The 23,086-nt window shown below is 40.3% G+C and overlaps 1 protein-coding gene and 1 long non-coding RNA gene across 2 annotated transcripts in view; one reads left to right on the top strand and one right to left on the bottom strand.

The window, feature by feature from the left end:
• LOC114015820 (uncharacterized) overlaps window positions 1-11,201 on the bottom strand; it is a 42,723-nt gene extending 31,522 nt beyond the window's left edge. The window contains exon 1 of the long non-coding RNA XR_008734281.1: window positions 11,023-11,201. This is a non-coding gene — a long non-coding RNA (uncharacterized LOC114015820). The remainder of the gene's footprint in view (window positions 1-11,022) is intronic.
• Window positions 1-23,086, top strand: part of TRPM5 (transient receptor potential cation channel subfamily M member 5) — a 40,084-nt gene that overhangs the window by 15,022 nt on the left and 1,976 nt on the right. Inside the window, exons 11-23 of the mRNA XM_055722880.1 lie at window positions 2,299-2,430; window positions 3,601-3,724; window positions 5,695-5,840; window positions 6,607-6,719; window positions 8,202-8,297; window positions 10,619-10,877; window positions 12,215-12,333; window positions 12,872-13,004; window positions 15,421-15,595; window positions 18,115-18,283; window positions 18,944-19,122; window positions 20,429-20,561; window positions 22,588-22,660. Coding sequence (XP_055578855.1) covers window positions 2,299-2,430; window positions 3,601-3,724; window positions 5,695-5,840; window positions 6,607-6,719; window positions 8,202-8,297; window positions 10,619-10,877; window positions 12,215-12,333; window positions 12,872-13,004; window positions 15,421-15,595; window positions 18,115-18,283; window positions 18,944-19,122; window positions 20,429-20,561; window positions 22,588-22,660 — 1,851 coding nt within the window. The remainder of the gene's footprint in view (window positions 1-2,298; window positions 2,431-3,600; window positions 3,725-5,694; window positions 5,841-6,606; window positions 6,720-8,201; window positions 8,298-10,618; window positions 10,878-12,214; window positions 12,334-12,871; window positions 13,005-15,420; window positions 15,596-18,114; window positions 18,284-18,943; window positions 19,123-20,428; window positions 20,562-22,587; window positions 22,661-23,086) is intronic.

Here is a 23,086-nt window from a genome sequence, read left to right as displayed (position 1 = left end):
GTTTCTCATTCTTTTTTCAGCTCATTATTACAGCTAAAATTGTTTGATTTTTTAATTCCAAAATGAAAAAGGAAAAGAAAGGAATTTCTAAGAGACTGTGATTCCTCTTTCTCACTACCCACATGCTGGGTTTTATGCAAGGTTTTACTGTACCTTGAACTAGTGCTAAGGTATGGCCTCTGTTTCAGGATCTGCAAAGGCCCCTGTATCTCACACCCCTCTAGCGCAGCTTCCACAGACTGTTCCTCATCCTAGCACCCCGTACACAGAGAAGAGTTCGTTCATCTTATTAATCTCACATATGTAAGAAGCGATTCAATGAAAGATATGAGGAATATAAAGAGATAATTTACACTTACTAAGGAGTAATTAGACATAAAAATAGCATTCTGCATTTCCCGCACAGAACTTCAAGCACAAGTACTTGAAAGACAGTATTTTCTAGGAGACAGACAAGCAGGCAACGGCCATTTTCAATCCCAGGTTAGAAAATGGTAATCTTCATATGTAAAACTATTCCCAGATTTTTACTGTGTAGGAGTTGATTGGATATTCAATAATGTGCAGTACATGATATTTCCTTCTAGAGCATTATAGTCTTTTGTTATTGAGTGACATAAAACACAGCAAGAAATAAGAACAATTGTGTGAAGTGGCCCTGACAAGCACCCTGGCCAACACATGACAAGGATAACACGTGGCAGGTACCGCTGTGGAATGTCTATAGTTCACTGCTCATGATTGTGCAATAGACAGTATCATCACGTCTGCATTTCAACGGTGTATTGAACACTGAAACTGAATTTCCAAAATTCTTGCAAAAACATTGGAAGTAAGTTTGGACGCAGGATTTCAGAAGAGAGGTACAGAGAAATTTCATTAAGATCAGAGTTTTAGACAAACTAAACAAACCTTTTGATATTTGCCAAATTATAGTTTCATCTTAAAGCTGTTTAAACTAAAATAAATTAAAAAAAATAAATTCTCACTCAAGAACTTCAATCACTTTTGCTTTGATAAAGCCTAGCTAAATTAATTAGTAGTATGAAAAGCTAAGTTTGAATCGAGTCAGGGCAGACAATGTGGGGCAACACCTTTGAAGTCATTAAGCAGACTCCAGACTTACAAATTTTACAGAAATAAAAATTTGCCCCTAAAGTCTCACTTATTTTTGTGGGAATTGGCAGTAAGTGAGCTAAAGCCAAGTGCTGTAAATAAGGCCCAGTTCAGACAGCAGATCACACTGCCTACTAACTTTTTTCCTTTAAAAGCTTCTTCCCATGGCTACCACCAGTGGCTCAAGCCCATTATCACTGGCGATAGAAAGAGCATCACTGTACTGGGGTTCTGTGTCACAGTAGGTGTCACTGCTGCTAAACTGTGTGTCTTATTTTAAGTTAGGAACCAATAGTTACAAAAACTGATGGGACTTTTGGGGTATCTTTTTGCAATTCAGTTGATTAAATAACTTGCTGCAAACTGAAGGGAAGAATCTCAACAGCCCCAAAAAACACCATTACAATAAATTTTAGCAGAATCCCATAGTTTCAGTGACCAAAAAAATATATCCTTACAAAAACTTGTTTTATTTAAAAAAAAAATCCATTTGGACTGCTTCTAATTAACACAATAGATATAAAGGCAGTTTGCAAATATACTTACAACTCAGACCTTGACTCAAGTTGCCATACTTCCTCTGGGGAGCTTGTCATTTTTGTTTGTTGGGGTTTTTTTAGATCAAATGCTAAAGGAATAAGCAGTGTTCTATTTAAAATAATGCATCCCTGCATGAGGGAGAGGTTTCTCAAAGGAAAGACTTATAAGAGGGTACTGATGTACTCTATTCTTGTCCTGTACAGGGCCTTGGCAAGATTTACTTCTGTGGAAATAAAATGCCTTTTGTTCCCTTTTCTCTGAAGCCATGTCCCCTGGTAGTTGTGCACAATCCGATATAACTGAAAGCAAGCTCAGATTAGTTAATCACAGGTTTGTCTTGTATGATATTACACACCAACGGTGAAAGCCTGGCCTTAATAAAGTCAGTCAGAGCTTTACCATTGACTTAATGGAGTCACGGTTTCATCCAGAACGTTCTCACACATATTGAGTTCTACTGGGGACACAAGGGTCCTTTGATTCAGTACAGAATGAACTAATTACCTCTCAGTCCTACAGAAAAGAAAAAGGAAAATCAGAAGAATATGAAGTGGCTGGCAAGGCCAAGAGCAGCTTAGATCATGTAATTTGCATGGAATGCAGCTGCAAAGCAGGTTTTAATTTCTACAAACCGTATTTCAGGATAAAATGAATACAAAGCGATTACCTGGGCCCTTGGATATGAACCAGAAAAGTGAAAATCCTTGGAGGGATTTGTTTGTATGGGCAGTACTTCAAAACCGGCACAAGATGGCAAACTATTTCTGGGCTATGGTAAGCTTTGAGCTGTAGCTGCTTCAGGTGAAATATTGGCATATTTCAAGTATATAAGACAGTTATTGCTCAGCCTTGCTGCTCAGATGACAGATAGGTTTGTTTCTAAAATATGAGATGCAGCATTTATAGGGCCTTTCATCTCCACGGGGCTTGTGCCAGCAGGGGCTAGAGGGCCTGGGGGAGAGGGGGGGGCAGAGCAGCACCAGGTGTAAATCAGCACAGCCTGAAACACTGCTGATTAACTTCAGCTGCAGCATTGGCCCTCCCTTTCCTTGCTGCTGATGACTCACCACTCTCAGTCTCAGGTTTTGTTCCTTCTACAATAGGTCAACTGTTTGTGTTCTAGCATGGTCAAGAGGGAAGACTATGCAATCAAGCATCTTCAGCTTACATGCTGTACGCATAGGGAACAACAGCATCACATGCTCAAAGGCTGAGCTTCAACTGGCATAATTGGCTCATGTTTTACAAGCCTCCACAACCGAAGCCCTGTCTCATACATCTGGAGTGCAACACCACAGCTTCCCTCCCCTGCAGAGCCAGACACAGCTACTGGGCTCCATCCCCGAGCTTCCAGACAGCCGCATCTGGCACCACGGGGGAGTCACGGGGAGGGACAAACTGCAGCACAGCTCTTCAGCCACTGAATGCGTGTGCATGCAGACACATCCGCACCTTGCGGGGCCTTGTGTTTGCGGAGCCCTGTTACCAGAAGGCACGTTTCTCTGCTGTGTGCCACTGTTGTGCCGCTGCCAGCTGGGCTCCCTCCTTTCCCCTACATCCTTATGCAGGGTCTCAGCACAGCCATGTTGAGGTATCTGGGCACTGTGACGCTGTTTTGCTCTATTTCCACGATACATTCGTATCCTTTCAGTCTTTGACTGCTACCCCGAATCAGACCCTCTAGGGTCAATCAAATCCAGAAATCTCCAAGCCTTATAAGGCACAAAAACTACCAATATGTGGCTTTCAGTTCTCCAATATCACCAAAATTGTCATTTCAATCGATATTTTGGACTTTTAAGACTGTGTTTGAGGGGACATTCTTCAAAGGGGAGACATGCATGAAGTTTTATGTTTTGTTGGATATGTTCCTTAGCTAAGTCTCCCCAGTTCAGAAATGCCTTCCAGTGGCTGGTAACAGCAGCACCCCTTTCAATTCTACAGGGTCAGGAGGGTGTAGCTTCAGCTCTGGCAGCCTGCAAGATCCTTAAAGAGATGGCCCGTCTGGAGACTGAGACTGAAGTAGCACGTATGACGAAAGAGGCCAAGTATGAGCAGCTTGCTGTCGGTAAGTAACGGTAACAGCATCAAAAATTTAAGAATTAACTGCCATTGGAAGGCAAGCAAGTGAAAAAAATACTGATTCAGTTGTAAAAGGTCAACTGTCATGAATAATTTAACAGCCTTGCAGCACAGGCATTCCCAAACATTCAAATACCACAGAAGGAGGACTTAAAACCCAATCCTTTTGGAAAAATCAGTGTTCCAAGACTGGCCCCTGGGATGCATGGAAGAAATTACTCTCCTGCTGCATGGTGGTATTTTAAGTGTCTGATCTTAGTACAAGGTGTGTTACAGAGATGGGCAAGATAGAACCACCAAAACACTCCCAGGCTCGGAGCAGCCCGTTTTCCTGCAATATCAAGCTTGATCTGTAAGGGCCACTAGAGCAACAAGTTTAAAGGTTTGTCTCTGCTGCTAAAAATAATTCAAGATTACCTCACTCAGAAGAGGGCTAACTGCACTGCAAAGCTGCAGTGAGGCTCAGGCTGGTTTCGCAGCGGACAAGCTGCCCCTCCCTGTAGCAGTAAGAATTCAGGTATCTGCAGTGCCAGAACGCTAAGCCCTCTCCCCTTTGCCTGGTTTAAAAACAGACTGCTCCGCAGAAGCTTCTGTGCTGATGAGACTTCAATGTAATCCCTACCTGGAGACAGCACTGCTGTGAACAGAGGGCATCGAAGTACACCAACATGGAAATGCAGAGGCTTTTTCTCTCCACTTAGAACCAGCAGCACATCAAGCAGCTGAAGGCTTATGCAGACATTGCTACCTTATTTACACACAGATCACATTTTCCCCTCTTCTCACAGGGCCGTTATTATTTACAAAAAAATAAAAGTCAGGTTCTCTTACAATCACAGGGCTCAAGTAATTTAGTCATGGAATTACAGGGCCTAATCCAATACACAGAAATCTGCTCCTTGGCTTTGGTAAGTATTAGATCAGATCCTCAATTTTAATTCTGGCTCGGATAACACTGTCAATATTAAGTAGATGATATCATTAAGAATGATAAATGCCACATCAGCTGCAAAAGAAAGTTAACTTGATCCTGTCCCCAGCCCTCACAGTATAACAAGGTACAGGCTGGCCTAGGAAAGGTACCGAGATAATCAAGTGAATCAGCAGAACGAAACAGACACGAGAAGTCAGATCTTTGGACTGTTCATCCTGGTTTCTGAGCTCCAGGACGAGCTTCTCTGGAAAGAACTATACCACAACACTCTACCAAGTCTAATGCTATTTTGTGTCAAACAGCTAGGTCTTAAAAATCAAGGGTTTGCTGGCTACGAGCCAAACGTGAGCTGCTCCTTTTGTTCGGTCCGTTCAGCAGAGCAGGAGCAGCATGGCAACTCATGCGGTTTTGCTTGATCCTGCCTAAAGCTCCCCATGAGGCAGCTACAGATGAGGGACTGTAACAAACACTGACATGTGCCCAAGAAGTTTCTTACACTATAGAAGAACTGAGAAAGAAAACCTTCTCCTTAGATCAAAAAACAACAGGAAAAAAACCCCAAACCGCCAACCAACCAACCAACACCCAAACGTGCTAGAAGCCCCAGGCTAAGAAGCGAGTATGCAGGTAGGAAGAGGTGGGAAGGAGGTACCGAGAGATTTACTATATACCTTTTCTGCAAATGGTGGGAATTTTAAAGGTACAGTGATTTCTTTTCACCAAGGCAAAACTGTTTCATCTGCCCTCTGCTCCAACATATGTACACGCATGCATAAAGCCATAGCAAGTTATTATTGTGTCCAGCATCCTTTCTCTCTCCATCCCACCTCCTCTTGGCTCCTCAGGCTCTTTTCAACTACTTCAGCCTTGCAGCAGTCTCTGGTGCAGCAAGGAGTACCTGGCAGTTACTCAGGCTTTGCTGCCACCATGCTGTGCCCTGCACACATCACTTTCTTGCCTTACATTCAATTTTTTCTTTTAAATTACAAGATCTGTTTGTCTGCGTTTCCTTCATTTGGCAGAACTGTTCAGTGAATGCTACCACAACAGCAAGGAAAGAGCATTTGCTCTGTTGGTGAGGAAAAATCAGTACTGGAGCAAAACCACCTGCCTTCAGCTGGCTACAGCAGCAGACGCAAAGTCTTTCTTTGCACACGACGGTGTCCAGGTAAGCTTTACGGACCCTTCCCTCACCACCTTTACCGCCAGGGCCTTTAAGCATGATGTCGGACATAGAAGAAGACAGCAAAGCAACTGCACAACTCCATGAAATGGATTCCCCTAAGAGACATTCTTTGGAAAGGGGACTCTTCCCTCTCCCTACCACCAGACGAAGAGGATATTGTACCACATCCCTGACAAAGCAACACAGTTGCCCCTTTCTCCTCCCTTTCATCCAGCTGGCCCACAGAGCAGTGTGCTGAGGAAAACGTTTAGCCCTTATTCCATCCTGTGCTTTTTATTCCTTCCTTGCTCACAGAGAAGCATCAGGAAAACACTTTAAAACTGCCTGAGGCATAATGAAGCTGCTCCAAGATGTGAGGTAATTCCTTGTTCAGATTCAAGGAAGAGCTTGCCGATAAATCAAATTACTATTCAGCTTTGCCCTCACAACCCGAGTTCTCTCCACACACACAAAGCTAAATTAAGTGATGGTGCTTTTAGCTTGCAGTACCTGACTTGCACTTTCTTAGTACTACAGATGTTGCTTAATTCCACCCGACTTGCTGTTCTTTCCATTGTCCTCTTCATAACTCTTTACATACTCAACATCTGCAGAAGGACGTGCAGAGTACCTGTTTGCTCTGAAGGTGTGTCTGCTCTTTAGGTTTCCAGAGCATTCACTGTCTTAGGAGCCACAGAACATAAGTGCACTTCACCTGCATGTATGTTTGTGATGTTGAAGCCATCTCTCTAGTTTTCTTGTCTTTCAGGCCTTCCTGACAAAAATATGGTGGGGAGACATGTCTACAAACACACAGATCCTGAAGTTAGTCTGTGGATTCTGGTGTCCTTTCCTAATCTACACAGATTTAATAGCATTCAGGTACAAGCATACTTATCTCTTGCACCCAAATAGTTAAGGGATGAAAAAATAAGCCATATAAAAACCATCCAGACTCAAAAGCATACATAAGCAATATTACATAAGCAATAAAAACCAGCAATACTGCCTCTGAGTGTCACCAGGAGGATGACACCACCGTTAACCAGATCCATTTTCTGTGGAACTTAGTGGTTTGTGTGTCCTGTGCTGGCATCTATTCTAATACTTAAAAGATCAGTGCCATTGTTTCACATAGATTACTTCTATTTTGCACAGTCAACAGAAAAACCTGTTGGAATTCTGTCAGCTCCAGAATCTACATAGTAATGTGTAGAAAATCTCCAGATGTATCCCTGTAGGTTTCTAGTCTTGCAGATGCCCGATTCAGACCTCAGTATTTTATCTAGAAGAACAGCCATCAGAAAGCAGTAATATCAGCCGCAAGCCTGGCATCTTACCAAGGAAAACAGCCATCACAAAGCAGTATTATCAGCCACCAGCCTTGATAACCATACGTCAAGCTTAAAAACACAGGACTGACATAAAACGAAATATTTGCAAATTCAATGTCTTATGAGATCTCTTTGTTAGTTTTCTGCAGGCACAGCTTTGGATTTCATGGTTTTCAGCTGTTTGTCACAGTGAAGATGGCTAGAATCTTAGGTTTTCTAAAAAAACTGAACAAACAAAATCAAAGCTAAAGGGGAAAAAAAAGAAAGAAAAAAAAAAAAAGGCAGCAGTCAAGATGCTGAGACATTCATAAGAATCCAGGAACTGAAACTTTAAGAATACCTCCTAACATTGTGAGAATCATACACAAATCATCAGAATTGGCATTATGAAATATATGTTTCTTAACTGTTAAACTACTTAAAACCCAAGAGGAATACTTGTTTGGTGCTGCTGACTTAAGACTTTCCTTCTGCCAGTATCACTAAAGCTGACCTGCTTGTCATGGCAGTTGCCAGATTCACAAATCCAAGTAATTTAATGTGAGATTTTCATTAAAACTTCACCAAAACGCTTATGATTCATAATCAAAGTAAGCCTTTCCAAATTTGTTCTGTTTAGAACAAATTTTGCCACTTTGCCTTGGAAATGCAAAAGTTGACACCATGTTCCCTGCTGCTTCTGGCATTTTCTCTCTTAATTGCTACTAAGAGTAACCAGAAATGGAGTATTGGGCAATTTTCTTCTAGGGTTTGTTTCGGCTCAAATCCTAAGTAATTTCAGGAAACTGAGCATCCTGTTCCATTTTTGTGAAGCATGCCAATTATCGCTTCTCTGAATCTTGTGGATGATTTCAGCTCGAACCTTACAAACTAACAGAATTTGCAGAGCGAAGGATTATACATTATTTAATAACTTCTCAGTGGAGCAAGTCCAAGATAAGTACAAGCTAGCAGTTCTGTATGAATGCCAATTTAGTAGTAAACAATTGCTAACCATCATCTTTCAACTGATGAATATATTTCCTTACAGTGAGGAAAAGCAACCAAAGGATGAGCCAGAGCCATTTAGAGAGCCAGACAGTTTAGATCCAGAAAGGACTCTCTTTTTTTCCAAGGAAGGAGAAACGTAAGTTTGAAACCATTAGTTCATATAAATTTTGTCACAACAAAGAACAGTACACTTCTTGTGAATTAGTGACCAGCTAATTAGTGACCAAGAAAGTCGTTACTCCTCAGAAAGTGCTACGCCCTCTTGATTACTGCTGTTGTTGCTCTCTAAAAGGAATACAGAAAATAAACAGGGATGTATAATTGTTTTAAGGAGACACAACTTGTTCTGAGCAGGTAGTTTCTACAGAACAAGGAACCTGCTTAATACCTGGAGAATCAGAAAGCATTTCCTGAGGTTCCCTTCAGCCCATGATGGCTGATATACATTGGATTTAGGAACTAAGCCCCTATCAGGTTACTGAGCTGAGAGAAAGAAGGTTCTCTGCAAAACCCTGTATTATTCGAGTGCATCACTACATACTTTCTATAAAGGCAGCAACAGAATACCTGCAAACATCAGCACCTGGGAATTTTACATTAAAATCAGCTTCCCATCATACTAGTGCTCTTTATTTATATTGTAAAAGATGGGCCCTGAGGAACCCGAAGCGCAACAAGAAAATGTAAAAGTTAGAGGGAGCATTACACAAATGAGTAACCGAGCACAAAGATTTTTTCACTTGCTTGTGATCATTCATAGATCTGTGATTTGGCACTTCTGAATCCCACTGTATACCTCTGCCACCCACTCATCACCAAAACCTGGAATGCCACAAGGACTTCAGGCAGCGTAGGAACACTTGATTAGCACAAAGTCCTCTTAATGGCTAAATAGCCAGTGGAATTAAGCATACGCTTTTAGGTGATCTAAAGAGAACTTCAGAAATACACAAAAAACAGTAGCAAGGAAGCATCATCCAAAGAATGAAGTGTTGGACCAAGTCAGAGTTTTTAGGTTCCAGTTTTACCCCTGACATTTATTGGAGAAAATATATTGGAGAAAATAGTTCTTCTCTCACCCTCCTTAACCTATAAAGCAGGTGTAAAAACATCTGCCTCTTGGGAGCTATTTGTAAACATATCCTGAGTGAAGCGTGGTTCAGTCATTACATTGTGCATTCCAATTGCTATTAGCAATCTATTTTAACAAAGAGTCTCCTTCCCAGATCTATTTCAGAATCTTACAGTAAAGCTGCAATTATCCATTTATGATATTAGCCTGTTACCACGGGAATGTATCTTAAAATGTCATTAATTGGGAGGCAGCAGAGTCAGGCACACAGAAGACACTGGCTGTGAGGAGAAACTTTTCCTTGTAACAAATGTATTTAATAATTATCAAAAATGCCAGGGGAAGTTAAAAAAAACCCAAAGAGCCATTTTTATTTTTTGGGAGGTGAAACTGAAAACATACCCTAGTGTGCCCATCCTTTGTTAGAGATCACACCTCTCAGAGTCAGAGTCACAAAATTAAAGATCCAATAACATCCCTAGCTTACACAGGAGAGCAATTTATGTCGAAACAAACCCTCACGCTAAGATCAGATTGCTATCTAATATGGGGAACTTGCATCTTCTGCACAGGATAATTTCCATTTGCAATAGATAGCACTTCATGTTCCAAAACACAGCAAGAACAAGTGTAGATATACCGGTCAAATTTCCCTTCAGTTATCAAAATACTTGTGTAATTCCACAATAGTCAAAGACAACCTTAATAAATAATTTATGAGGTCAATGTTTTTTGCTAAAAGGCTTCTATATTACTTTTTCTGCAATTTAATCTAATAATAAAGGGCAAGATGCCAGCGCTTACAGTTGTGTACAGAACTAAACCATTCCTTCAGTAGCTCTCTCAGAGTTCAGCAAGGATAGTCAACAAACACAGGCTTCGTATGACCCAGCACTTTTAAGACTGGGTCATGAAGAAGAATTGTTTAAAGTCACGGCAACAAGAATGCCTGCATGCAAAAGCCACAAGAAATTTTCAGAGCCAAAGTATTTACAAACTGACTCACAAACTACATTGGCCATTTGGTTTTCTTTCAATTATTTAGGATGATGAAGAGCAATTAGCCTACCACCACCCTCTCCTTGTGTATTTGCAGTGTTTGTACTACATGCAGGAACACAATCAAATTAGCACAACAAAACTGAAATAACAAGAATATGCATTTAAGCCTGATGTGACTTTATTTTTTCAAAACCTTCTTTTCCACTTGAAGTATTTCTGCTGCGGTAACGATTGCTCTGACTTCTACAGCCTTTCTCCTTGCCACCCTCAGCACCTACATGTTACTATATTACAAGAAGCTTTATATAGACTAATACCAACCCTATTCCCGTGAGCTAATTCTAGGAAATTATCACCAAGCCTGTATTCTTTTTGCTTTGCAGAGAAAATGGTAAACTGGAAAAGCAGAACCCTTCCAAAAGCACAGCATGGGCAACATTCACATTTACTCGGTGGAGAAAGTTCTGGAGTGCCCCTGTAACTGTATTTATGGGGAATGTTATAATGTACTTTGCTTTTCTGTTTCTATTCACTTACGTCCTTTTACTGGACTTTAAACCACCTCCACCTAAGGGGCCGTCTGCTAAAGAAATTATACTTTACTTCTGGGTTTTTACCCTGGTCTTGGAAGAAATCCGACAGGTCAGTAACCTACAACATCTTAGTAATAACATAGTAAAACCTGAAGCAATATTTTGAATATACTTACAACCTTGTAAATCTGTACAAGCTTGAAGATTTCAAGTATCACATGCTGTTTTGCACAGAAGAGTGATACGGAACTTACCTTCTCCATAACACTGCCTCCCAGAGCAAGCTCTTCACATAAACCTCTAGCACCACCTGTTTTTCCATCCTGCTCCAGCTGTAGCCACGTCAAGTGGTCTCTAAGATTCAGGTGCCCTTCGTTTTGCAAATCCCTCCCCAGAGATTTCACTCCCCAGAACTAGGCCCTCCCACCACAAATAACATAAGTTGGAAGTTATATTCTACACCTGGAAACATCTTTTCAAGAGATTTTTCCCTGCTGGGGACTGTTTAAAAAACCAAATAAATTAATTCAGATCGTTTGTGTTTTTCCTAAAATGCATCTCAACCCAAAACATTAGCAGCTCTCTTTTTGGTTTGCTTTTCTTAAAAAAACAAACAAACAAACAAACCCAACAACAACAAAACAACTAACCCTCAAAAACCCCACACCACAAAACCAAAACCCAAAAAACTTGTCTTATTACTCTCCCAGTTACTGGCTTTAGAATGTTCTCAGCTCAACAACTGAAATAATGTGTGAACAATGGTGCCAGTGTGTTGCCAACAGTGGGTGCATAAAGCTGTCCTCTTTAGACACAAAAAAGCAGTTATAAACATTTACTCTGGAAGAACAAACAGTTGTTATTTAAGCAATAAGGACAGTGATGGGGATCCCAGTTTCTTACAATTTATGTGAAATTATGCAGCAAGGCCATAACAAGAGGAGGACGCGGAAAATATTTGGATCAAATAAAATTTCATTGTAAACCTGTAAAACCTGAAGAGTGCTAGGCTAAAACCCAGTTCAGAAACGCAGCTCTTGGCCTAGATAATCAAATGCACACTCACTGACAATCCCAGCATACAAATGCCAAATCTGTCCCTGCTGGTCAGACAGCCGTGTCTAGAAACTGAACTTTGACTGGAAGTCGTATTGTTTAACAGCCCAAATGCTGACAAAATCTTAAATCAGGCCTCAAAATTCTTCAGGCTAATATTACAAGAATAAAATGATTTGATTTTTTTTTTTTTTTCTTTTTCATCCAACTTTTGTGTTTTAAAACAGTAAACTGAGCTTATATTTTCAAGCTTTTTTTCCTATTACACTAGAAATTTGGTTTTGCTCTTTGCGGTGAAAGAGAAAAAGGAAACAGGTAATACATTAAAAATCACAGTGAATTAGTGAAACTGGGAACAGATCAATACCAATGATTATTTCTCTTTTTCAGAGTTTCTATACAGATGAGGACACAAATTTAATGAATAAATTTAAACTGTATGTGGAAGATAACTGGAATAAATGTGATATGGTGACCATCTTCCTCTTCCTGATTGGGGTAACTTGCAGGTATGGATCTGTTCCATGTGATGTGGTCAGCATCAGTAGCCAGGGCTATGTGTGTCAACTGACAGGAGAGTCTCATGCATGTGAGGACAGGCTGACATTTACTTTTCTAACCTTTGAGACATGTTTCTGCAATAAAAGCTTCTAAAATTCTGCAGAATCATAGAAGTGCTCCAGAGACCACAAAAAGACATACTGGTATATTCAAACACATGTACAGAAAAGCTCTGCTTTTTTTGGTTGGTTGGTTGGGTTTGGCAATCATTCTTACTGAATGTATTTTTATTTTTTATTTTAATAAATCCCTTTGAAGCCAAGACAGAGAATATAGTGTCCCTCCATCTTTTGGCTATTTCTCATCAATGTACAGACATTCCTCTTATAGGCTTATGCAACCACAGCCCTGAAGCCCTTGCCTTTTCCTAGCTAGGCTGTGCCTGGAAATTGAGTTTCGAAAAAAAAATTAAAAAAAAAAAAATTGAGAAAATACTTCTCGGCAGTGCTCGCTGAGATCTGATATTTCGTTTCATGTGTTCTGCAGGATGCTGAACTCGACTTTTCAAGCTGGCCGTACAATACTTGCCATTGATTTTATGGTGTTTACACTTAGACTTATACATATTTTTGCAATTCACAAACAACTTGGACCAAAGATCATAATTGTTGAAAGGATGGTAAGTGTGCAGTCTCTCTCAGATAAATACTTGTGCTTTCTAAAAAATGGAGAAGAGGCAATCTTCGCTTTACAAAGGAAATCTGTTTGTAATCTATCTTTTTTTTTATTATTATTTTTAAGGCTTGTCATTTTGCATATATTCCCTTATTTATCATGAGTATTAGATGCAATGTTTGCAATAAATCCTTCAAGAGAGCTCTATAGTGTAGTAAGTTGGTCCCTATTTACTAATCCTTGTACCTTACCTAATAATTTATCCTCAGATCTGACAAATGATGAGTCAAGTGTCTTTGACTTACTGCTGTTCCTTCTACTTCATAAGCTGTGTGCATTCAGAGCAAAGACCTCAGACAGACGACTGTCCATTTAACGAAAGGCAGGGCATTTACTGAATGACTCTGCTCCACTTGGGGAAATAGATTGTTATTTGCAAGAAATGTGGGGGGAAAAAAATCTGTGAAAAAAGGATACTTGCAAGTTTCCCACAGGAGTTATTCTTACTTATACTCTGTAGCTCCGAGTTACAATGAAAACATATTAGTGTTTTGTGTGCATATGTTGGAAGATGTTGATAAAAGATTTTTATTCATTACCACTCTCCTGCAGGAAACGAGACATTACGACTACAGTTACTGTGGTTGGGTATGCGTTGGTATGTTGAAGTAGCTATTTATTTAGGCATGTTAATCCTCTAGGCCAATTAGCTCATGATAACTGATTAATAAGAGTTCATCTAATTGTAAGTGCTATTACAGAATTTACAAATATTTGATTTGTGACTCACAGCAGAGCTCAGTAAAAGCCCTACAGTCTAAACAAGCCTATACCTTGAATAAACTTTACTACCAAGCTATTTGGTTTTGTCTACAAATGCAATAACTGGAACTGTAACATGACATTTGCTTGGAGTAGCAAAAGGGTAAATGGCAAATAAATATTTGTTCTTGAACATTATCTAGCTTACAGCATTAGCAGACTGTTATTGTAAGAGAACAAGTCAGATCTACAGCTCCTAACCCTTCCTTGCTGCATACAAAGCTAAACCAGGGCCTTGAACAAATATGGTGATGTGTCTACTATGTTCACATCTGAAGTTATATGACACACAGATTAAGAAGACGCAGATAAGAACCTAAACAGCAGCCTAGACAAAACCATAAAATAGGACCTTTCATCTTCCCCCCATCCAAGCCAACACAATGCCTTAGCTTTGCTAGTTCCGTGTTGAATCTTACATCAAGTGAAAGCTGCTTCAGTAAATGATAACTTCTTGAAAGGTTTATCAAGTGGGTTCAAGCAAGATCATTTCCCTTAGTTAGAGAAGCAATCTAAGATTGTCTGTTACCGTCTTTCTCCTTTTTGACCTTGCTACAGAATTGCTGAAACAAGTCGGCAGCTGCTAAAATGGCAGTTCAATGCCAGAACAGTGCCTGTGCGCAGAGACTGCAGACTGGAAAAAAATATGTCCAGTTTTGCCACCACTCTCTCTTAATGCTGATACCATTATAGTCCTGCAGCACTGCTAAATTTTAAGTCATCCAGAAAACAGAACAGATTGGTCAGAGTCAGAGACACATCAACTATGCCTTGCCTGGCTTAGACACCATGTTTCTTATTGAACTCTAACATCCTGGAGGTCTGAAATGCCTGTGCTTTTGGGTAACTGCACAATCCAATAATCTAATTGAAATGAATCTACAGTCCCTTAATGAACTCTGTCTGATTAGATGGGAAAAGGATGAAGTGTTCCTCTTCCACCAGGGAAAAATTATTGCACTTGAAATACATATTAGTTTGTTGTGTGGGTTTTTTTGAAGTAAGTGTTTTAGGATTCAATTACTTTGCTTCTGTAGAGAAACACAATGTTTAAAAGCAGGAAGTCCTGAAAACAATCCCTAAGATGCATTACTTGGCTTGGAAACCCAAGACAGAAGCTACCTGATCCTTGCAGCCTTCAGTGTCTGCCGTATCGGTGGTTCGGTATTCATCAGTGAGCACCGGCTGTACTGGGATGCACCACTGCTGCAGCAGAACTCTTGTAATTCGCAGTAAAGCAGTCGATGGTACTGTGAGGTCTCACAAAACCCCCTGCATTTAATAGATCCACTTAAAAGATAAAATGTGCTTTGTTTTTAAATGTTAGATGTTTGAAAAACAAGGTTTTAATTTAAAAAGTGTCTTTAAATGAACTATCAAAGAAAAATGCTGCTTACAGTCCAAAAACGATGATGACAGCAAGGTCAAGAGAAGAATTTGTGCATGGAACTATATCCTATTCTACCCCCTTTAATGTAAACGAGCTTGTAAAGAAACAGCATTATTTGAGCCGTTTTCATATGGAAAGACTACCGTTCCTTAACTATGCTATTACAGTCACGCCTCCTCCTTTTCTCCCCTCCCCCTCTCTTTTTTAGATGAAGGATGTCTTCTTCTTTCTATTTTTCTTGAGTGTATGGCTCATTGCCTACGGTGTGACAACTCAAGCTCTACTTCATCCTGATGACAGACGCGTAGAATGGATATTCAGAGGGGTGCTTTATCGTCCCTACCTTCAGATATTTGGCCAGATTCCACTGGATGAAATAGACAGTGAGGAAATTTCTGCCCCCCCTAACCTGGCCATTTTTGAATGCAGGCTTCTGACTAGAGCACGGAATTCCTTCCCAGTATTGTTTCTTTTTATAGTGTCTTTTTTTATTATTATTATTATTATTATTAAATCTTTATCCTGCAGGCCAAAGCTTTCTACTGTGATGTAAATAGTGTCCTTGCAGAGAGATAACGTGCACTGTGGAATTACAGTAGAGCATAAGGGTTATACCTATTTAGACAACCTGTCTGAAATATTCACACAGGGCCTTGCAGTTTTAAAGGCTGGCATACCTTTTTTCACTTCAATCCATTTCCGTTCAGTTTAACCTCGACCCAGATAACGCTGTGTAAACTGAAATAATAGCATGTCTGTACATTTTGGCAGTAGTTTAATGTGACGGTGTTAAAGCAGTACAGCTCTGCCCCTAAGCAAACACTTATGTTTTAGAATTAAATATTCCTCCAGAGCATTTATTGACTCTGGAGGTAAAGCTGTTTAAATCAAGTAAACCCAGTAATTGCATATATGCAATATTTCAAACAAAACAACATAAAAATAATCACAAGACACAGAAAAACTTGGACATAAGAGTTCAAAGGCAACATTTCTGTTAGGTAAGCAGGTAAAACACAGCACAGGTCATCTCTCAAAGAAGTCGGAAGTAAGGCCACAGCATTTAGCTAGAATAACAGTGCTAAATATCAGTGGCAATATTGAAGTAGGATTCAAACTTCAGGAACCAAAAAAAATCCCATAGATGAAAGCAAACCAGTAAGCATTCTTAATGTTCACTCTGCTTAGTAAGAAAAAGCTTGTGTCTTAGAAAAGCTAGAAAAGTCTGAATGAGATGAGAGCAGGCATGTGATTCATCTCACTTAACTTTAAATGCCTACAATGTAAGCATGCAGAGCACAACCAGTCACTTTTTTTTTTCCATTAAAGTAATTGGAGAGAAACAAGTATTTCTGGAATAGGATTAATCTCATTTGGAAATAGGTCAGCTGTAGTATTCCCTAGAAATGGGTGTTTCTCTCCATTGAGACTCCAAAAGGTGTCTTCACCTGGGTAAATAACTGGTTAAAAGACAAAGAAAAAAAGGATTAATTACACAGCCAGCTTCCAGAAGGGAGTCATTTGTCCTGGGGCCCTCTGAGGCTTATTCCGTTTAACATCTTTATGAAACATAGGGAAAGGAGATTGGTAATGAGGGGGACTAAATTTGCTGACAAAACAACATTATTGGATAGTGAAGACTAAAGCTGATGCCCAAGAGTTGCAGAGGACCCTCAAAAGTGCTAGATCATCAAATTAAATTCAGTGTAGATAAATATATGGTGATGCATACGGTGAAAGCAGTCCCAGCTGTGGTGAGCCTTGATATAACTGCATGCTCTAAGGAATATGATCATGGGGTTATCTATAGCAATGGAGAAAAGAATTATTAGTGCAAAGATGGAGAACAAAAAGGTAACTACCATTATGCTACTCTGAATTTGTGCAATTAATTCATAGCTGGAGACAGGATACAGGGCTAGACCTCTAGTCTGATGCAGTAGAACCATTCTCAACTAACCTTGACTGCAAGCTCAGATGTCCGAAGTAGTTTAAATTTAGACTGAGGACCCCCATTCCCAGGCTCTGCTGAGTGTTCTCCACTAACACAGGCACCAGCACAAGGACTGTGAAGACACAAGTGTGTGGGGGAACACAACTGCTAAATACTCAAAGGTGGTTTGGCTTTGGGAATGCGAAACTAGTCTAAAAAGGATACAGCCTTTTCCCTACAACCCCCCTCTGCTGAATGGTACTAAAAAGCCAGCTGGGACAGCATCTTGCCACTGAATGAGCAGCCAAGTTCTGGGGTCTGTATTGTCCCAGGGTTGCAAACCTCTTGCACATTAAAGCAATGTCTCTTCATGTATGTGACGATTTCGTTTTCACAAAATTAAAGACATTGGATATTAGTTCACATAAACAATCTTTCAACTACAAGAATTAGCTTAGTAGCTCAAGCAGTCAAAGAACTGTCCTTCTAGGGTTAGGAGAGTCTCATATTTTCAGTCCTGCTAGTAGTAAACAAGAGCACATAAGTACTGCCACAATATTGGGTTTAAGCTTTTAATGACTGCAAAATATTCAGAACAAAATTACGCTGCTGTTTATATGCAGCCAAGATTAAATCTCCTTTTAATAATCAGTATAACCATTGTCCTTGATTTGTATCTTAATAGTAAAGGTACTAAATATATGTATCCATCCATGTCATAAAGGACATCGTTCTTAAAAAAAACCCCCATGTTTAGAGTTATTAATTCAATTTTTATTTGTATTGAAATAGCTATGAAATACATTTCTTCAAACCTCAGGAACAATTTGTAATTCTTGCCATTTTTTTGTTGAAAGTCAGAGATGTCAGATTTTGCTCACCAAAATGCAAAGCTTTTGTCTTCCCTCTAAGAAATACACGTGGCAGTAGGATTTGTCAAAACTATTATTTCTCTATCTTCCCTTGCAGCATCACGAATGTATCCCAAGAACTGTACGTTTAATCCACTTCAGATTCTGCAGGAGAACTCTCCATCGTGTCCTAATAGCTATGCCAACTGGCTTGTCATACTTCTGTTGGTCATCTTCCTACTAGTCACAAATGTTCTCCTTATGAATCTCCTGATTGCTATGTTCAGGTAAGAGTGATTTCAGTAAGTGTCAAGACAGAGACGGCAAAGGTTTAACTGAACGCCCATATTTACTACATTGCTGTTGGCCCTTCACTTTGGAATGCACTAGCAATTTAACTAATGAATTTTATTCAGGGTCCTATAGGTAGGCTTCTGTGATCACAAAGTTCTTAAGTTCTCATTATCCTTACTGTAGCCACATTAAAGACAAGAGGAAAAGAAGCCTATTTTACTGCTAAAAATTCAATTAAACCTTCGTAGAAGGGTCTGGATCCCTGGCTGTGCTGCGGCACGAGTCTGCAATGCAAAGCAGCTGTAAACTTGGCAGACTTGACCGTGAATGATCTGCACACAGCAGAAGTGCTTGATGTCAGCACGGCTAATAACGATTCATTTGGGTGAGGAACTGATGTGGCACGTTTGTTGACCTTGCCTGAATGAAAAAAATCCACAAGCCTAATGTATTTTAAAATATTTGTAAGACTGCAACTGCGATTATTTTAATATCCAAGTATTTGCACAAACTTTAGATTAAATTAACGCTACTTGCTGAGCTTGCTGTTCTTTTTTTAAAGTAAACGTAGGACTAAGTTTTGTAGTAACAAGCTTTAGCTTGTTGCAGTAAAAATAGTTACATACTGTTTTTTCTCCCCTCCCCAATTACAGTTACACTTTTCAAGTTGTTCAGGGCAATACAGACATCTTCTGGAAAATGCAGCGCTACAACCTGATTGTTGAATATCATGGCCGGCCGGCCTTGGCACCACCATTTATCATTATCAACCACCTCACTCTGGTTCTCAGAAGAATCTTCAACAAAATGGAACATAAAAAAGAACATCTGGGTGAGTTGTTAACAAAAATCTAGCAACTGAAGACCCTGATGCTCTCCTAGGACATGCCGAACAGAAGAGCAATTAAGATTGCCTTAAGCCAAGAGTCACAGTTTATTTTTAACAGAGTGCCAGGAGAGTACAAATGAAAAATTAGGCTTATAATGTGTACTATAAACGATTTCCCACAATGCATTTATTTATACACCACAGTTATTGCAACAAAGGTGTTGATATAAAATGGGTTAAAGGGATTTGATTTCTGCAGAGATAACAATGGATAGGTTTCATGAATAGTTATTTCATTTATTCCCAAATTTTAATAATTATTAAGTACAAAGAACTCTAAAAACATACACAAAGTCTAAAAATCTGCTAGGATCAGTGGAATTTCCCAATACACAGACGTAGGGAGAGAGAGCATACACACTTAGAAAAATGGTGATCCCTTAGAAGTTATAATTGAAAAGGCTGATTAAGTTCAGATAATTACAGAAGGCATTTGGGGGCTTTCTATAGTAATGGCAGACTTGGCCCATCTAGTTTGTGTCTGATAATAAGCCTGTCAGCCTGCGCAGGCTGATAATGGGCTTTGGAGCAGAACTGTTGCCAGAGCAGACCAATTCCAAGCCCTTTGACTAAGCTCCCTTTCAGACACGCTCCTTGTGGCTATCAAAGTGCACTGCTGTGGGTTCTTTAAAAAAACCTAAGAATAAAAATTCTTCTTTTCCTCCAAGAAAGCAAGTACCGACTGCTGAGGTTATAGATTCAGTAGTGGCTGGAGCACGCAGCAAGTGTGCCCTCATCCATCTTCAGGAAGACATAAAACTAGTAGTTACATTCAAGATCTGTGAAATTGATGTCTGTTGTTGGCTTGGGCCCTTGACAACAACAGCAGGCCTTATGCTTAGAAGTGGAGGGATTTATTCACATCTTGTCCTTCCTATTTATAATTGTTCCAATAAAGAAGCTTAGATGATAAAGCACATCTGAACATAAATCTCTGCTCATTAAATGCTTTGGCGCTGAAGTATGCCAGAAGTCCAGTAAGGTTGTAAGTGAGTTTAAATGGAACCACAGAAATCGGTCCATGCTGTTCTTTAGAAAATTCAGGAGTCACATCCGACTGCAAAAACCTCTATTGCCTTCCACCACAAGAAAAAAAAAGTAGGAAATACTTACTTTACATTGCATTTTCACAACATGACAGTCCTACAGAGGCAAAGGGCCTGCATTTTTCTTTAGCACAGCAGCCTTCCATTACTAGTGTAAGAGAAAAGGAAGTAAAATATAATTCTTAATTTTTTTTTCCCTGTAGAAAGAGATCTTCCAGTTGGCTTAGATCAAAAAATCATAACGTGGGAGCTGGTGCAAAAAGAAAATTATCTTGTAAACCTTGAACAAGAAAGGAAAGAAAGCAACGAAGAACGGCTGAAGGCCACATCTAATAAGTATGTTATTCTGACCCACAATAAGTGTACCTTGCAAGTCTTCAGCTTTGAAGGAGATAAAACTTTCAGGTGCTTGTAAAACTTCTCATATGCAGAGTCCAACTAGAGTGCCTATTAGGAAATATGCAGTCTGTGACAAAATGTGAGAAGCCAGCACCACTACAATATTGGAAGAGGTTTTGGCACTCAAAGTATGCACAATCACAGACCTGCAGGCACCAGCCGAACCTGCAGCCAAGCTCAATGAAAATCATAGTTGTGAAGAAACGGTGGAAGAACAGAAGAGTTCCTTCGCTCTACTGCAGTGCACGTACTTCCATTCCTTGTAGGAATAAGTCACAGGCTTCTGAATGGAAGTTTAAGACATCTTGAATTACCCCCAGCCCACAGACGCAGAAAACCAACTATTTACAGCTTTATGGCACAACACTACAGTTTGCCACAAGAAATTAATGATATTTGCTCTAAATTTAATTAAGAGTCTCCATTTAAACAGTTCTCAAAATATCTCCCTGCTAGGAATATCACTTAAATCGCTTTAGTAGTCTAAAGAAAGTAGTCCTAAATTATTATTATGCAGAGGTTTACTCCTTTAAGAGAGACACAAAGTAGTTATATGCAGGGAAAACAGACACATGGGGGGCAACACTGGAAGCCAGACAGCGAGGCACTCCTTAAAGAAGCTTTTAACACCTGTTTCAGCTGTTTCCTGTTATGATGAAACCGACTTCAAACCGGCACAGCGCCTGCGGAAGTGACCATAGTAAAAAAGTTCCAGGGAGATGTTCTTGTGCTGTCTGTTTTCCTCCGGTGCTGCTTTCAAAACAAACCTGTCTCTGTCTAATGCATGGAAGAGCTGGAGAAGCCGGAGACAGGCACGGTGTACTTGAGCGTGTTCTTGGAAAACACTCTTCTCCCTCTAATCTACATAAACTCTTTAATTCATCATAATGTGAATTACTATGTTGGTTTAAACTTTATTCTCATAAGCAGATCACTGACAAACCTAAGGAATGAGAGCTCAATTGTTGAGATGAACCGATAAATATCTGCCTAATTGCTTCCAGACAAAGGGCACAATTATATTCGTTCGTGCGTTGTAGATGTAGTTACCGCTTGGAGCAGAAATGTAAGACCCAGTCGGGCTTCACAGTATTTCGGGTTTAGCAGAGTCGGAAAGAGACTGGGAAAGGTTCCGATGAACACCGCGAAACCTCTGGCTTTCTGCCTTTGCTGCCAGGGGGTAGCAGCGCGCATCTGAAATTCTGTGAAACCCGCCGAAAGTGATGCTTTGAACTTTGCACTGCACCAATCCCCAAACACATTAGACCCACCCAGCAGCAGCTTTTTCACCCAAATGGAATGTAACCTGTTAGAGGGAAATTTTGAAACAGTAGTTAGGACAAAGCAGAGAGGGATTTGAGAAGCTTGTGGGGAGGAATAAGAAGAGGTGAAGGACACAAAAAGCATGTGGACAGTTTGGAGGCACTATATGGAAGATCTCTACATAGTCCCTTTGGGCTGCGTGGAAAAAGGGATTTGAATGTCAAGACAGTTTCTGAAAATGAAACCTCATATAAATTGTAAGTGGCTCACCTCCCCCGTGTTGATGCAAAATCTTGTGGCCTCAGTTCTCGCACCAGGATCGGTTCACACCTGGTACAGGTGGGACACGAGTGGCCGGAGGCACAGAGCCGGACCTCCGGCCCCTTCCTGCCCTCCTTGATTCCCACAGCAGCTGGGCCAAGCAGTCCTCACCAGGAGCTGGACAGCCGCTGTAATCTGTCTGAGCTGGAGTCCCTGGGCAGCAGGTGCCTGAGCGTTCCCAAAATGCCGCTTTGCTCGCTAAAAACTCGCAGAAACACCTCAAAAGGACAAAATGTGTAGGGGGCTCTGGGATGCTGCAGCAGCACAGAACTGCCAGCAAGGGTTTGTACTGGTTCCAGTAAGTCACATGGGGTCCACGCTTTAGGATTTCTTCTGAGGCCTTGCCTTCTCCCTCAGCATGTCTGCTTTGTCTCCACAGAGTGGACAGTTTGTCTAAATATTTCAGTGGATTGAAAGAACAAGAAAAGCGGTTTAAAGTTCTGGAAGTGCAGGTAGGTAGTAGTTTTATAGGTGCTCATATCAGCTGTAGGATTTCACCATGTTTCTCTCATTTAATGGTGGGTTGGCAGACCCTGATTAGGGCTAAAGGGAAGGAGAAATGGATCAGTATTATGGTTTCACTTCCCTTGGTTTTCTCTCTGGTGAGATATAGATAGATAGATAGATAGATAGATAGATAGATAGATAGATAGATAGATAGATAGATAGATAGATATAAATATATATATATATATGTCAAGAAACATTTCTGGCCCCGGTAGAAAGGGGCATACAGCATTTCTTGCTTTCTGCTAGTCTGCTTGAGAAGTGCTCGTTCTCTTCATGAAGGATGCGTCTGGAATGAAATGCTTCTTCATCTTCCCCCCTCCATCCTCTCCTTCTCCCAACATTTTCTTTATTTAAAGCTGCCCACTTGG

Source organism: Falco cherrug, chromosome 10 (genome assembly GCF_023634085.1).
Source record: "Falco cherrug isolate bFalChe1 chromosome 10, bFalChe1.pri, whole genome shotgun sequence".
In the NCBI taxonomy this organism is placed as follows: domain Eukaryota; kingdom Metazoa; phylum Chordata; class Aves; order Falconiformes; family Falconidae; genus Falco; species Falco cherrug.
The sequence above is the reverse complement of the archived record's forward strand: the minus strand, read 5'-3'. Positions and strand labels throughout refer to the sequence as shown.